The sequence below is a fragment of the Gnatocerus cornutus genome, chromosome 3 (assembly GCF_029298725.1).
Source record: "Gnatocerus cornutus isolate USDA-ARS CGAHR chromosome 3, icGnaCorn1.1, whole genome shotgun sequence".
Taxonomy (NCBI): domain Eukaryota; kingdom Metazoa; phylum Arthropoda; class Insecta; order Coleoptera; family Tenebrionidae; genus Gnatocerus; species Gnatocerus cornutus.
In genome coordinates, this window is record NC_142235.1 from 2,761,496 (window position 1) to 2,773,913 (window position 12,418).

Consider the following 12,418-nt stretch of genomic DNA (forward strand, 5'->3'; position numbering starts at 1 on the left):
ATTGACAGATGATGAAATTTATAAACGTCAGATGTGACAGTTCTCATGAATTTTGAAAAACCCAATTATTTAAATTAAAATTTTTCGGCCAAAAAGTTTAATACAACTCTTGTGCGTTAAACCATTTTACAGCGCGAAATCAGTTTGAAGCACGACGGCGTAGCGATAACGTAACGATAATTTTAGGTTTTTTAAGGAACCACATCAGAAAGAAATCAGTTCCTTAAGGTTAAATAGCCCATAGAAGTTGCTAAGTTTAAGTTAATTTTAATATATTTTTGTAAACTTTAATTTGTAATAACGTATTAAGGTGAATTGGGGTAAGATCAAATGTAATTTAGACTAGTTGAGAATTCTCAGTCTGTATTGAATAAAACAATCATTATGAGTCAATTTGAACTAAATTTAAGCAATGATATCTTTGATATACATATATAAAGGTTATTATTTAAGTTACTAATATAGTGTAATTTAGTGCTAGTTTGCAAGCCCAATTGGGTGTCAGCTTCGAAGTTACCGATTTACAACAGGACCTTAGCAACATAATTATTGTAGCAAGAATTGTAACTGATTGGTGAACTTTGAATTATGACGTTTGTGATTGGTTAACTTTAAATTGCTCAAATTTAAAATCGAACGAGATTAACAATTTTCTTTTCGTAGATTTACCATCAGAATTACTTAATGAATTTAAAGAAACTCGACGACATCTCTCAGTAGATAACTATCACATTCACTCATTAGCTGCTTGGTAATCCTGCCAAACCTATAAACACTTCTTAAGCAAATTTTATTTTTCAAAGTATTTCTCAGTCGATAATTTAAAAATTTGGCGAGATTGATCTTTTATAATAGATCTTTAAGACTTTTAAATTTGAAAACTATAGCTAAACAAACACAAATTCTACAAATTTTGAAACTTTATGAATAAAAGAAACTCGACTGTGACGTAAAGAGTGCCATAGTTCCAGTATTTCTTAGTCGATAACTGTTAAACTCGGCGACGTTAATCTTCTAAGTATGTTTGTTAAACCTGCAAATTTGAAAATTGTATATCTCTAGAGACTTTTTATACAAATTTTGAAATTTGAGAGTTGTCCAATGGTGCCACTGTAGGTGCCATAATTCCGGTATCTCTCAGTCGATAATTTTGAAATTTAGCACAGTTGATCTTTTATAACTGATCTTTAAGACTTTTGAATTTGAAGACTACAATCCAGCAAACACAAATTCTGCAAATTTTGAAACTTAATGAGTGAAAGAAACTCGACTACGACGTAAAGAGTGCCATAGTTCCGGTATTTCTCATCCGATAACTGCGAAATTCGCTGAAGTTTTGTGCCTTAAAGTGTTTGTTAAAACGGCCAAATTTGAAGATTGCAAACCTATAGACATCTACAAATTCAGAAATTTAAGTGTTATCTAAAAACCAGCCACTCTAGGTACCATAATTCTGATATCTCAGAATTTTTTCCAGGATTATTTAATGATTGGGATTCTTAGAGGCCATTAATAATGATTTCTTCGCAAAAATAACTCTTCATTTAAAAAAATACAATATAATTCTAATACAATTTTACTTCATACGAGATTACCTTTTTATGGAACTCGCTGATGGGAAGCCGATCCAAATACGTATAAAACTGCCTCGAACTCTTCATATTAAACGCTTTAACAAAGTGCTTCCGGAAAACGTCCCTTGCCAGCTCTAACAACAAAGGAATTTCACGCAAATCTCTTGGTTGGGCCAAATTTCGCTCGGCTCTTTGCCTATAAAGTTTCCTGAGCTTGACGTGCGCAAAGTAACTCACTAATTCGTCCACACTGTCCTCTGAGTATTTTTTAGGGTTTTCGAGAAACACCCCCAAATCTGCATTGATATCAAAAATCAAAACCGGCATAAAAGTCTTGAATCGTGACGTCCAACCCGACTGTTCTATATCCATTTGTAAGAGAATTTTAAAGAGTTCGCAGTACCCGTAATGTTTGTAAATTAGCACCAATTCGTGGTCGGTGATCCTCATGTTACAACTCAACAAGAAACAGTACTGTTTGGTGAGGGCAGACTCCGACAGTTCCATCATACATAAGTAATTACAGACTTTACTACTGACAAGATTGCTGATGAAGACGATGAAACTTGACCCGACGAAACTGTCCCGGATCAAATCTAAATTAATGAGAGGTATCACCATATCGTGCCAAACTCCTTCACATAGGCTTAGATCCCAGAAGATGTCTTTTAGAAGAGCCCCGAAGTTATCCAACACGACTTTGAGTTCGTTTGTGGAGATTTTACACAAACTCGCGAAGAGTTCGTGGGCGCGGAACTCCTCAACTTGGGGCTTCACGGACAGTTCGACTAAATCGTAAAAGAGTTGAGGATGGATTTCTGCGAGTTTGAGTATGACATCTAGGCGGACTTCCGGGCGTAAACACTCATCAAAAAGGTGCCAAAAAAGAGTTTCTCGCACGATTTCAGAGGTCTGGGTGAGAACGAGATGTTCAAAGTGTGACACTGAAGGTTCGGCCCCCATCATTAGTAGCATTAGGAAGAGGTCGTGGTTTCTATAAAGTGCCATTTCTATAGTGGTATCACCTTGGTCGTTACAAACGTGGAAATTGACGCCTTTTTCTATTAACAGTTTTGCTGTTCTCCAGTAGAATCTATCAAGGGCACAGTGTAGAGGCGTGTTACCGCGATAGCAGACTTTATCAATGGAAGCCCCCTTTTTAACAAGCTCATATGAAAAGTGCTCCTGCATCCAAATGTCATTACTAACAAAACCTTTAAGGGAGACCATCAGCGCTGTGTCTCCGCAGGTTTCATACTCCAACGGAAAATCAGGAAGAGACATCAAATAATCGAAAACTTCGACCCTAAAATTGTCCTACAATACGTGAAAATTCGTTCAAATTGTATACTTGTCTCGTAGAATTGCGATTTGTAAGAGATTATAACCCAACTTGTCCGTTACATTGTACCATTCGGGCGAATCTAGCAAGTCCTGGAGAACTCCGACTTGATTCTGCACCACGGCTGCGATTAAACGGTGTTTCTTGTGAATCTACAAAAATCAGAAAGGAATTGAGGTTATGTTCCTATAGAAATTTTACAATAGGGGGCCCATCCAACTCCAGAAAGTACTCCAATTCGTACTCATCAAACTGGTAGTCGTTTGGGTCAGGATCAGACATTTTAGGGCACAATTCGCAAGTTTAATGAGTGCACTTTTTAAAGTTTGGAAAAATCTGACAGGCAGGGGTGCCAACCTGTTTGGCGTGGGGTGGTCACTCTTATGAACCAATTGAAACCACGTTTCGGAGCTCCCTCTCTGAGATTGACGCATAAATAAATTTTGCAATTATTTCAAATTCAATCGCATAGGTGCCGCCACAAGTCATAGTTTCAAGCATGTGTGCTCGAGCATCAAGTTCAACCGTTGAAAATTTTACAAGTTCTGCAAATTCACAAGTTAAAGTGTCATGTCAGCCTATGTTTTCTTTATTTGAACTGTTGTTTGGTACCGGTGACTACAAATTTCGTTGAATTAGTGTTGCTTAGTGCTTTAAAAGGTGTTTTATCGATATTTTTTCATTGAACATGTGTGAAGAGTAGTGTGATGTTACTGATAATTGTACAGATTTTATTATTTCCAGGATGTATCTTGTGCTGTAAATACAATTCTAAATCGATATTGTATTTTATTTCAAAAAATTAACAAACCCCAAAACAATAAATAAGTTACGACAACAACCTCATTGCATTAGTGGTTCGTGTCGCGGCTGGGTCACTAAATGTCTGCGTCAATCTCATAGATGGCGGTAAAAGTCATATGGTTACAATAAGTGTAAGAGAGTGGTCTATCTATTTTGCTTCTTTATCTAGGCTGTTTGGTTGTTTTGGTTCTTTATCTAGGGCAGTGACATAATATACCTAGACGGTGAAAAGCTAGTGGTGGGGATAGAAATCCGTGTTCCTAGCATGGGCCATCTTGGAAATAGCATTTGTGTATGCAATGATATAAATCTGATACACCGGCGTATCAAATGTTGCCTATATTGCAAAATTTGTTTTACATTTTAAAAGGTAAAAAAAATGTTATTATAACTTTTCTAAGATGTTTATTCAACGATGGCATTAAAATAAGTTGACAAGCGTCGTTATTGATTAAATAATGAGTTAAATAATAATTTATTTGTAAGAAGTCAATGTTTTCTGTTTTCTTTTCTTTGTTGTAAAATTCTTAGTGATTTTTGATAAATCCAATGATAATGAGTGTAAATACTAAATGGTCTGTAGTTTTTATAATGTATAATGTATAATTTTAATGTATAAAAATAGTTTAAAATTGTAGGAGTGATCAGTTTTGAAAATTTTTAAAATGGTTAAATAAAACCTAGTTATTAATTAAAACTCTTGTTTATAATTTTGGTCGTTTGGTATACAACTTTAGTCATAATTTATCAAATTTTGCATGTTTCTTTAGACTTTTTTCGGTGGTTTATTTAAACTTAAAGTAAAACATTACACTTGAAAATTGCGGGTTGCCTAAAAATTTGAATCCACTACTTCCAGTATGGCTGGTGAGTAGGAACATCATGGCGGGTACTTTGCACCATCTAGGTTATTTAGTTAAAGTCAGTGATCTAGGGTCTTGTGTTCAACTGTCAACAAGTCACTGAATAGAGTGCGGACACTATCGCCTGTAAAGTATGCAACCTTCCACTATGAAGGATCAACAAACCGTGCAGTATTTAATTATTTTTTTTTTATGTTTTTACTATGGTTACGTTGAAATCTGTTAATATGTATTATCTATACTGCCAATGAGTAGTAACTGATTATTTTAGGACAGTTTTGGCGTAACTAGTGGTCTAAAAACGCCAACGAATGACGACTTTCCAAATTTGATATTTTAAAAATTGCAAAAAAGTTACAGGCATTTGTTGCTTGACGATAAAATGCTTTGTACAGTATGATTCAATAAATTTTTGATCAGCTCTTCTGTGGAAAACAAAAAAAATTGAAAACGTTTGACGTAGTGAACTTCGCATAATAAATTTAAGTTGTCATTTGGCTGTCATTAGTGTCATTACTGTCATAATTGAAAAGGTGTTCACCGTTGGAAAAGGCTTTTGCTATCGCGTCCTATTTTAGAAATGGTGCCAAAATGTAAATGAAAAAATGGGTGGACACAATGAATCACCCTAAAAACATTAAGTTGTGTTTTTGAGAGTGTGAAAACTCATGTGCGTGTGCAACCACTTTTAACATTTTTTTATTAAATTATTAAATTAAATACACTTGTTTTCTGTTCGCTTATTTGTTATTTATTTGCTTAGAGAAGCAATTGCACGTTGCACTACTGGTGTTTTTTATCCATGCTGTATTTACACTGTTTTTAGTAACATAACCTCAAACTTCGGCCTCAACATGTTTACGGTTTTCACAAGAGCGCAGACGGCCACCAAAAACTCAAATCTCTTGAATACTAGTTTGAATTATTATCAAATAATTTACAATTAATAATCAGTTTGACAGCTGCAGCTTGTTTCAACTAGGACCTACGTTTTCCATGTCTTTTGTTTTTCAGAGACGGGCTGATCACAAATTTTTTGGATCATACTGTACTTAAAATGAATAAGCTTTTATCTTCCTTAATTTTAGAAGAATGAATTTGTAAATGAAAGATTGTCCACGGGTTTTTGAATAAAGTATTATTAAATAAGCCTTTCCTTGGAATTAGACATCTTCGATTTTTGAAAAAAGTTGCTCAGAATCCATTCCTTACAAAAGTTTGACTTAAAATGCTTATTTCGATTTTTTTTAAATATTAAAAATCTTGAAATTGGATCGTTTATTATTGATAATTAAATATTATTATTTTGTACAATTTTATGTATTACTGCATAAAAAAACTTATGTATGTGATAAAATAAAAATTGGAAATTTTTCGTTTCAAAACTCTTCTTTTGGTATAAATGAATTTAAAATTCGATTCTAAGCATCTCCTCTCAGAATAATACCTAACTTTTAGAAATATTCCTAACGCGAAATAAATTAGAAGAAAATAGCTTTATTTAAAAAATCCTAATAGATTGAATTTGCCATATCTGCTGTATTTAGTATCGTCATGAGTTTTGCAAAGTTGCAAGTTGCATATAAATATCCCTAAAAAAAGAACATTACGATTTTATCAAAATTTAACTTAATATGCCAACAATTAACAGAGATACCAGCTTGTATTCTGGCTGAAATTAAACATTTACCATTCACTGATCAAAATTATCATTAAGGCAACACATTTTAAGACGTTGCAACCCAACTACAATACAAAAAATAGGTAATTAAATACTGCATCTTAACAACGCTTTCAATGATATTTAAATAGACCGGCACGGTTTGTTGATCGTCCAAAGTGGTAGATTGTATACTTAACCGGCACTCCATAGCCTATAAAATGATCCAATTTTTTAACAATTTTGGTATTCGTGTTTACCTTTGCTACTATCTACGTACAAGTAAATTTAAAAGGTAAGATAAGCTTAGACAATAATGTTCTGACAGCTCTGTGAATTTTCAGTACCAACTTTGAAATTTTACGTTTTTGATTTGATTTTTTGAATAATCTCGTAATTACATTTGATCCTAAAAACGACTGTCGAATTAGGAACCTCTTGAAGCACAATCCACTGTTAATTTAATTTAATTTAATTTGGGGTTTGGGAGAGCAGGAAAAAATTAAAATTAAAATTTCCAAGTTCATTTCCTATAGATATGTTGAGTATCCGGGGAACACCCGATACATTGGGGTAATTGAACATACAAAGATTCGTTTCTGGCACAATTTAATACATAAATGTGTCCCAAGATTGCCCGCTAACTTCACACAAGTGTCTCAATTCCCGCGTCTACAATGCACAGTCAAAACTTGTGGTTAGAATTGCTGAACGAAAACTTAAAGATTTACTTGTTTTACCCTTTTATGTTTATGTAAATCAGTCTAGTTTTAAGTGTACACCTTCATTAAGCTCAACAGGTTAGTTTAGGATAGAATTATTTGATAAGAAATGAGGTTATGTTTTTGTAATTCTAGCGCATTTCTGTTTTTCTTTCTTTGGGAAGTTTATTTATTAAAACCTCGACAGTTTTCCAAATTTGTTATAATGGTATTGTTATATAATATACAGGGTGTTGGGTGATATTAAGGCTATGACTAAAGGGGTGATGAAGACGGCTATGGAAAATTGTAAACCGCCCATTTAATTCCTAAAGCGGGCAAATTAGTGAAATTATAGGCTGAATTAGAAAATTCTTAAAATTTATTAATTTTGTGCTATGAAGTTGGAATGTGGTGCAGATAAAAAGTGAATCGATAATAGCAAATTTTCTGAATTTCATTGCTGTAGCGTTTACACTACCAGAATTACGGAGAGTACAAGAAAAATTTTGAAAATTTTGTTGGTCCTGAAAAAAGTATATTTCTAAAAATGTTCTTTTCCTATGAGTGCTAGGGTTTATTTCAGTAAAAAATTAACTCAAAAATTACATTTTGTCCAAATTTCATGTTTGTAGCCGGTAATTTAGTGAAATTACAGGCTGAATTAGAAAATTTTCGAAATTTTTGGTACGTCTTGAAAATGAAAATTTCTAAAATTTATGCCTTTTGGGCTATGAAGTTGGAATTTGGGGCTGTAGAGTTTTTTGGGTCCTAAAGAAATTTTTTTTTTTTAATTTTGCTTTTTTTCTCTGTGAAGCTGTAAATTTTGTTCTGTGAAGAATGAACTAAAAAGTTATAATCTGCTCAAATTTAACACATGAAGCGTGTAAATTAGTGAAATTGCTGGCTGAATTTTCAGCACGCTTAATTTGGTGCAGTTAAAGGTAAATCTAAGATAGTAATTTCTCCAAATTTCGTTGCTGTGGCGTTTAAGCTACCGTTTAACAAGAAAATAAATTGAAATTTTTGTGGGCTTTGAAAATTTTTTTTTTAAAACTGTGCCTTTACTTTTGTGAAGGTGTGATTTGCTTCTGTAAAAAAATAACTGAAAATTTGAAAACTGCCCAAAATTCATGCTAGTAGCGTGTAAACTATTAAAATTACAGGCTAAATTAGATTTTGAAATTCGTGGCACATTCAAGAAATAACATTTTCTAAAATTTGTGTTTATTGCTTTACGAAGTTGAAACTTGGTACAGTTAAAAAATGAAAGTAAGACATTGGCTGAAGTGTTAAAACTCCCATCGATTACTCAAAAGGTTACAAAATTCGAAGAGAGTGAAGGTGCGAAAAATACTTTTAAAATAATTTTTAGAGTTTTTGAAAGCGTCAGATTCTTCGTACTTTCAGTGGAAATCAATTAACCACACAATATTAGAACTGTTTCTTGCTTTCACACATTAATATGCAGTAATGAGTCGGACTTAATTTGATCCTTAACGTTACAAATGAAAAATTAATGACATTTATGCTACTTTATTTACGAGTCTATAAACATTAAGTTTCAGCTTCAAACAATTTTTTTTTATATCTCGAAGGTAATAAAAGTGATCATCTTTATAATGATACTTAATGATAATACTTTTCTTCAAAATGAAGCGCTCCACAAACATCGCAATACCAACCGTTGTCAAATTTAACAAGGAAGCTAATGACAACTCTTTTTTGATAAAAAAGATTTTATAAGTTGTTTCCAGATGATCCCCTCTGGATTATTCGCCTCCTCTACCTCGACTCTTTCCAAAACGTTTTCGTAAAATCCTTAACTAAAATCATCTCCATCACTATCGCACTATTGTTACTTTTTCAAACTGTCCTCTTCTTGCAAAGGTTTGATTTTCGGTACTTTATCAAGTATTTTCCATTTATGGCGTTTTGTTTATTGTAAGTACCAATCGGGTTTTAATTTTCACTACATATTTTTCTAGATTTTTTGTGCTATTTCGACAATACCACTGATGGTAACAGTGTACCAAGACCTAATTAGCAAATTAGAATACTGGAGTTGACCATGGCCAGTGTCGCCACCAGAAGAAGAATTCGTTTGGAAGCCCTCCATTTCAACATTTTTGCTGTGGTGAACACAGTTTTAGCCCTATGTGGTGCATTTACATTCATGCAGCCAATAAACGGTGACAGCGATATTTTCTTTCCATTGACTATCATTAAGCAGTTTTGTCCAAAAGGGGAGAAAGTTTTATCTTTGATTTTTAGATTGAGTTTTATTCCGACGCCGGCTGTGTTTTACATGACTTGCTACATCGTGGTGCATTTCCGCTTCGACTTCTTTTTACTGTTTGATTTTTTGGAAGGGATTGATGATGGCTTTCAACACGAAAAAACGTTGTTTTTTCAGAGAGAGTATCAAGAAGCAGTTGACCGAAAATTGAGAGCTACCATTCAGAGACACATATATCTACATTTGTATGTGTTTTCTTCTGTTTCTTTTTCATTTTATTATCTTTTTAGTACCGCTACAAAAATCTTACGTAAACTGAATCCGCTGATAGTTCTGTACAGTATCATCTCTGTCGTTTTGAGCATTTGTATCTTAATTTTTTGCTACACTGTAAGTACATCTGTATCTAACTTTATAACTTGCTCAAAAGTATCCAGAATCCTTGTCGAGGGAATACCCTAGAATCTACTTTCTTGTTCTACCAGCAACACTCTGTTTCATTACACTATATTGTCAGGACAGATGGTGGAGGATGTCGTAAGATTTCGGCTTTTTTCATTCATTTTTTTTTAATGATTTTTGTAGTCGAACGAATTGTGTTCACTGCTGTCAACAACAAATTGGTACAACTGGAATGCAGAAAATAAAAAGAATTATTGTATCTTTGTAATGAATGCACAGAAAACCCTTCAAGTGACGTTTTCAAGATCTATGACAATAAATTATGATTTAGGGGTTGCGGGGGGTATTCAATATAACAAAATTACACTTACAAAAGGGCTTTCTAGATTCTGACACGGATATATGCGATGGTTTCTGTATTAAGCCGAATGTCACACACCAGCAATTGAACCAGCTACGTAGTTAGTTAGTTCTAAAATAGCCATTTGTACATTTGAGCGTAAAACTACACATTGCCGATTGAAAGAGTAGGTTCTTTGTAGCGCGGCAGTTTTTAAATAAAAACTGTGATTTTTGTATTTGATTTTATGAAAATAATTTCGCCAACAAGCATTTCTTTTACTTTGTGCTCGAAAAATGTCAACCGTACGTTGGTGAATTTACAAATTTTTCAGTTTTGGCACATTTGTTAGATTTTATTCTTTAGCAGTTATATCTTATAATATATTATATGTATGTATATCTATAAGTAAAATACTTTATACGTACCTACTATTGAACAATATAACTTATTACTTATTACCGAAAACTCGTGCATCATTTTGAAGGAGGCTAACTGGGCACTCCTGCATAATCCAAAAAGAAATGTTTATTTAAATTACACAGTCTGTTTTGGTAGAAGAAATCATTTTTGACGCATTCACTAGATTTCAAGCGGCGCACAGAAAAAGGAGCGTTTTTGTCGTCTTTTGCGCTGTCCGTTCTGACAAGAAAGCGGTTCGGACTGTCTAAGCTCAGCCAATCGATCAGTACAAATTTGCACAGAAAGACGCGACGTCAAGTCAAGATTCAGTTTACCCTTCTTCGCTTATGGACTTTTCCAGTAGCGCACAATTAAAAATTGCAAAACTCATTATACTGTTCTAATTCTTCTAACGTTTTTATGTCCTCATTACCGCAAAGATTATAAGGATTCTCGAAAGTGCAAGCAACCCCATTGTAAATCATTTACAGGTACCCGAAAGTGGTCAAGAACGAATTTGGGACAGGGCCGGGTTTAGAATAAGAATTAAATTCATTAAAGTAAACACAATTACATATTTGTTCTTTTTTATTAATTAGAATGAAATTAATCGCTGTCGCTTTCAGTGAAATTTTCATCGCCGTCGCTTTTTTCCAAATCAATCACAAATTTGGGAAAATTAGGCCTGTCTTCAATTTGTTGAACATTAATGAGTAAATGAACAGTAATGAGTGAATATAGCATTGTGACAAATTATTGAAAAAATGTAAGGTCACTTGAATAATGAGGTGAATTCCTTATGAATAGGTTTCCAACTAAATTCACTAACAATTAAATTCTCTTCCACCAAGACTGCTTTTCTACCACATCACACCCAAACGTTCAGGCAACGGCCATACCACGTTGAAAGCACCGTTTCTCGTTTGATCAGCGAAGTTAAGCAACGTCGGGCGCGGTCAGTACTTGGATGGGTGACCGCTTGGGAACACCGCGTGTCGTTGCCTCTTTTTTTTTCCATAACAATAAACGGGACGAAATTTTAATTTTGTTGCTAGCCATGCATGTAATGTCGCGTCGACATTGTTCCCAAACACAATCCTCAATTTGCTTTGAAATTTCAAGTCTGAATCGAAATGATTGCCAAGTTGAATGGGGAAAGCGAGATAAAAGCGACAATTAAGGGTGCCTATAATAACGAAAATGGTACACAGAATTCGTTTACTTAAATAGTTAACAAAATCTAAAATACCATTTTTTTCTGTAAATCTTTAAAAATATCGTTTTTCTCATGTTTGCTATTTTGGAAAGTTTATCGTTTTTCTTGAAGATTTTATCTGACAACTCAAAAATGACATGGCATTTTTTAAAACGTTTCCAAATTTATTTAAATTATAAAAAACTTGACCAACATAATTTTTATTAATTATCTTCCATTCTGATCAGTGAAACCATGTAGAAACGGGAGATTATCAAAGAATCACAATTTTGTGAGTATTCACATTAATTTTTTTACAAAATTTAGTTCGGTCTTGAATGTCGAAGCGTTCGGACGTGTTTTGTGCCGAGAGTCGAGACAAGAAATCGAACCGCGATAACTTCAATAACAAAAAGAGTGATAAATACGCTATGTGCGATGTACGAGCAACAATTACAAACAACATGATGCAACAGCAGCAATCTCTGCAGGGACCGCCAACACCGGGAGAATTGCTGTTATCTCATCAAAACCAGGTCTTTATTCAGGGAAATCAGGTGAGAGCCGATAGTGAAATAAATTATCAAAATGCATGGATGGAGCAGGTGGAAACCATCAAGTTGCTAAATCGAACAATAGTCAACCTGCAACAGCAACTAGGTACACTACAAAAAGAGTTGAATCTAATTACTATCGCGGAATCAAAATTTCGAACATCAAACTGATTGATGTTTAAAAATTGTAAACTGTCCTTTGTCTTTATAACCTTAAAATTTATAAACGGTACAGCAAGTGGCAGAAATTGACTTTGTATGTCAGTCACAATGACAATAAAGGTTGCTTTACATTGTCATGTCAAAAAGTGATGTTCGAAATTTTGATTCCGCGATAGTAAC

The 12,418-nt window shown here is 33.7% G+C and overlaps 1 protein-coding gene and 1 non-coding gene across 2 annotated transcripts; one reads left to right on the plus strand and one right to left on the minus strand.

Moving 5' to 3' along the window:
• Window positions 1-1,519: 1,519 nt before the first annotated feature.
• Window positions 1,520-3,275, minus strand: LOC148176840 (uncharacterized). The gene is made up of 3 exons (XM_088033064.1): window positions 3,118-3,275; window positions 2,926-3,068; window positions 1,520-2,880 (listed from the first exon to the last, which is right to left on the minus strand). The coding sequence occupies exons 1-3, from the start codon at window positions 3,196-3,198 to the stop codon at window positions 1,566-1,568; spliced, it is 1,539 nt and encodes a 512-aa protein (XP_087889190.1). The 5' UTR covers window positions 3,199-3,275; the 3' UTR covers window positions 1,520-1,565.
• Window positions 3,276-11,212: 7,937 nt separating this feature from the next.
• LOC148176841 (5S ribosomal RNA) lies at window positions 11,213-11,331 on the plus strand. The gene has a single exon (XR_015769875.1). It is a non-coding gene; the product is annotated as a 5S ribosomal RNA (ribosomal RNA).
• Window positions 11,332-12,418: the final 1,087 nt, after the last annotated feature.

What these genes read in the sequence shown, in the direction of transcription:
- LOC148176840 (XM_088033064.1), bottom strand. Translation starts at nt 3,198, where the DNA reads ATGTCTGATCCTGACCCAAACGACTACCAGTTTGATGAGTACGAATTG. An exon ending in AGTTGGATGGGCCCCCTATT is followed by an intron (nt 3,069 to 3,117) that starts GTAAAATTTCTA and finishes TGATTTTTGTAG; the next exon opens with ATTCACAAGAAACACCGTTT. An exon ending in ATCGCAATTCTACGAGACAA is followed by an intron (nt 2,881 to 2,925) that starts GTATACAATTTG and finishes GGACAATTTTAG; the next exon opens with GGTCGAAGTTTTCGATTATT.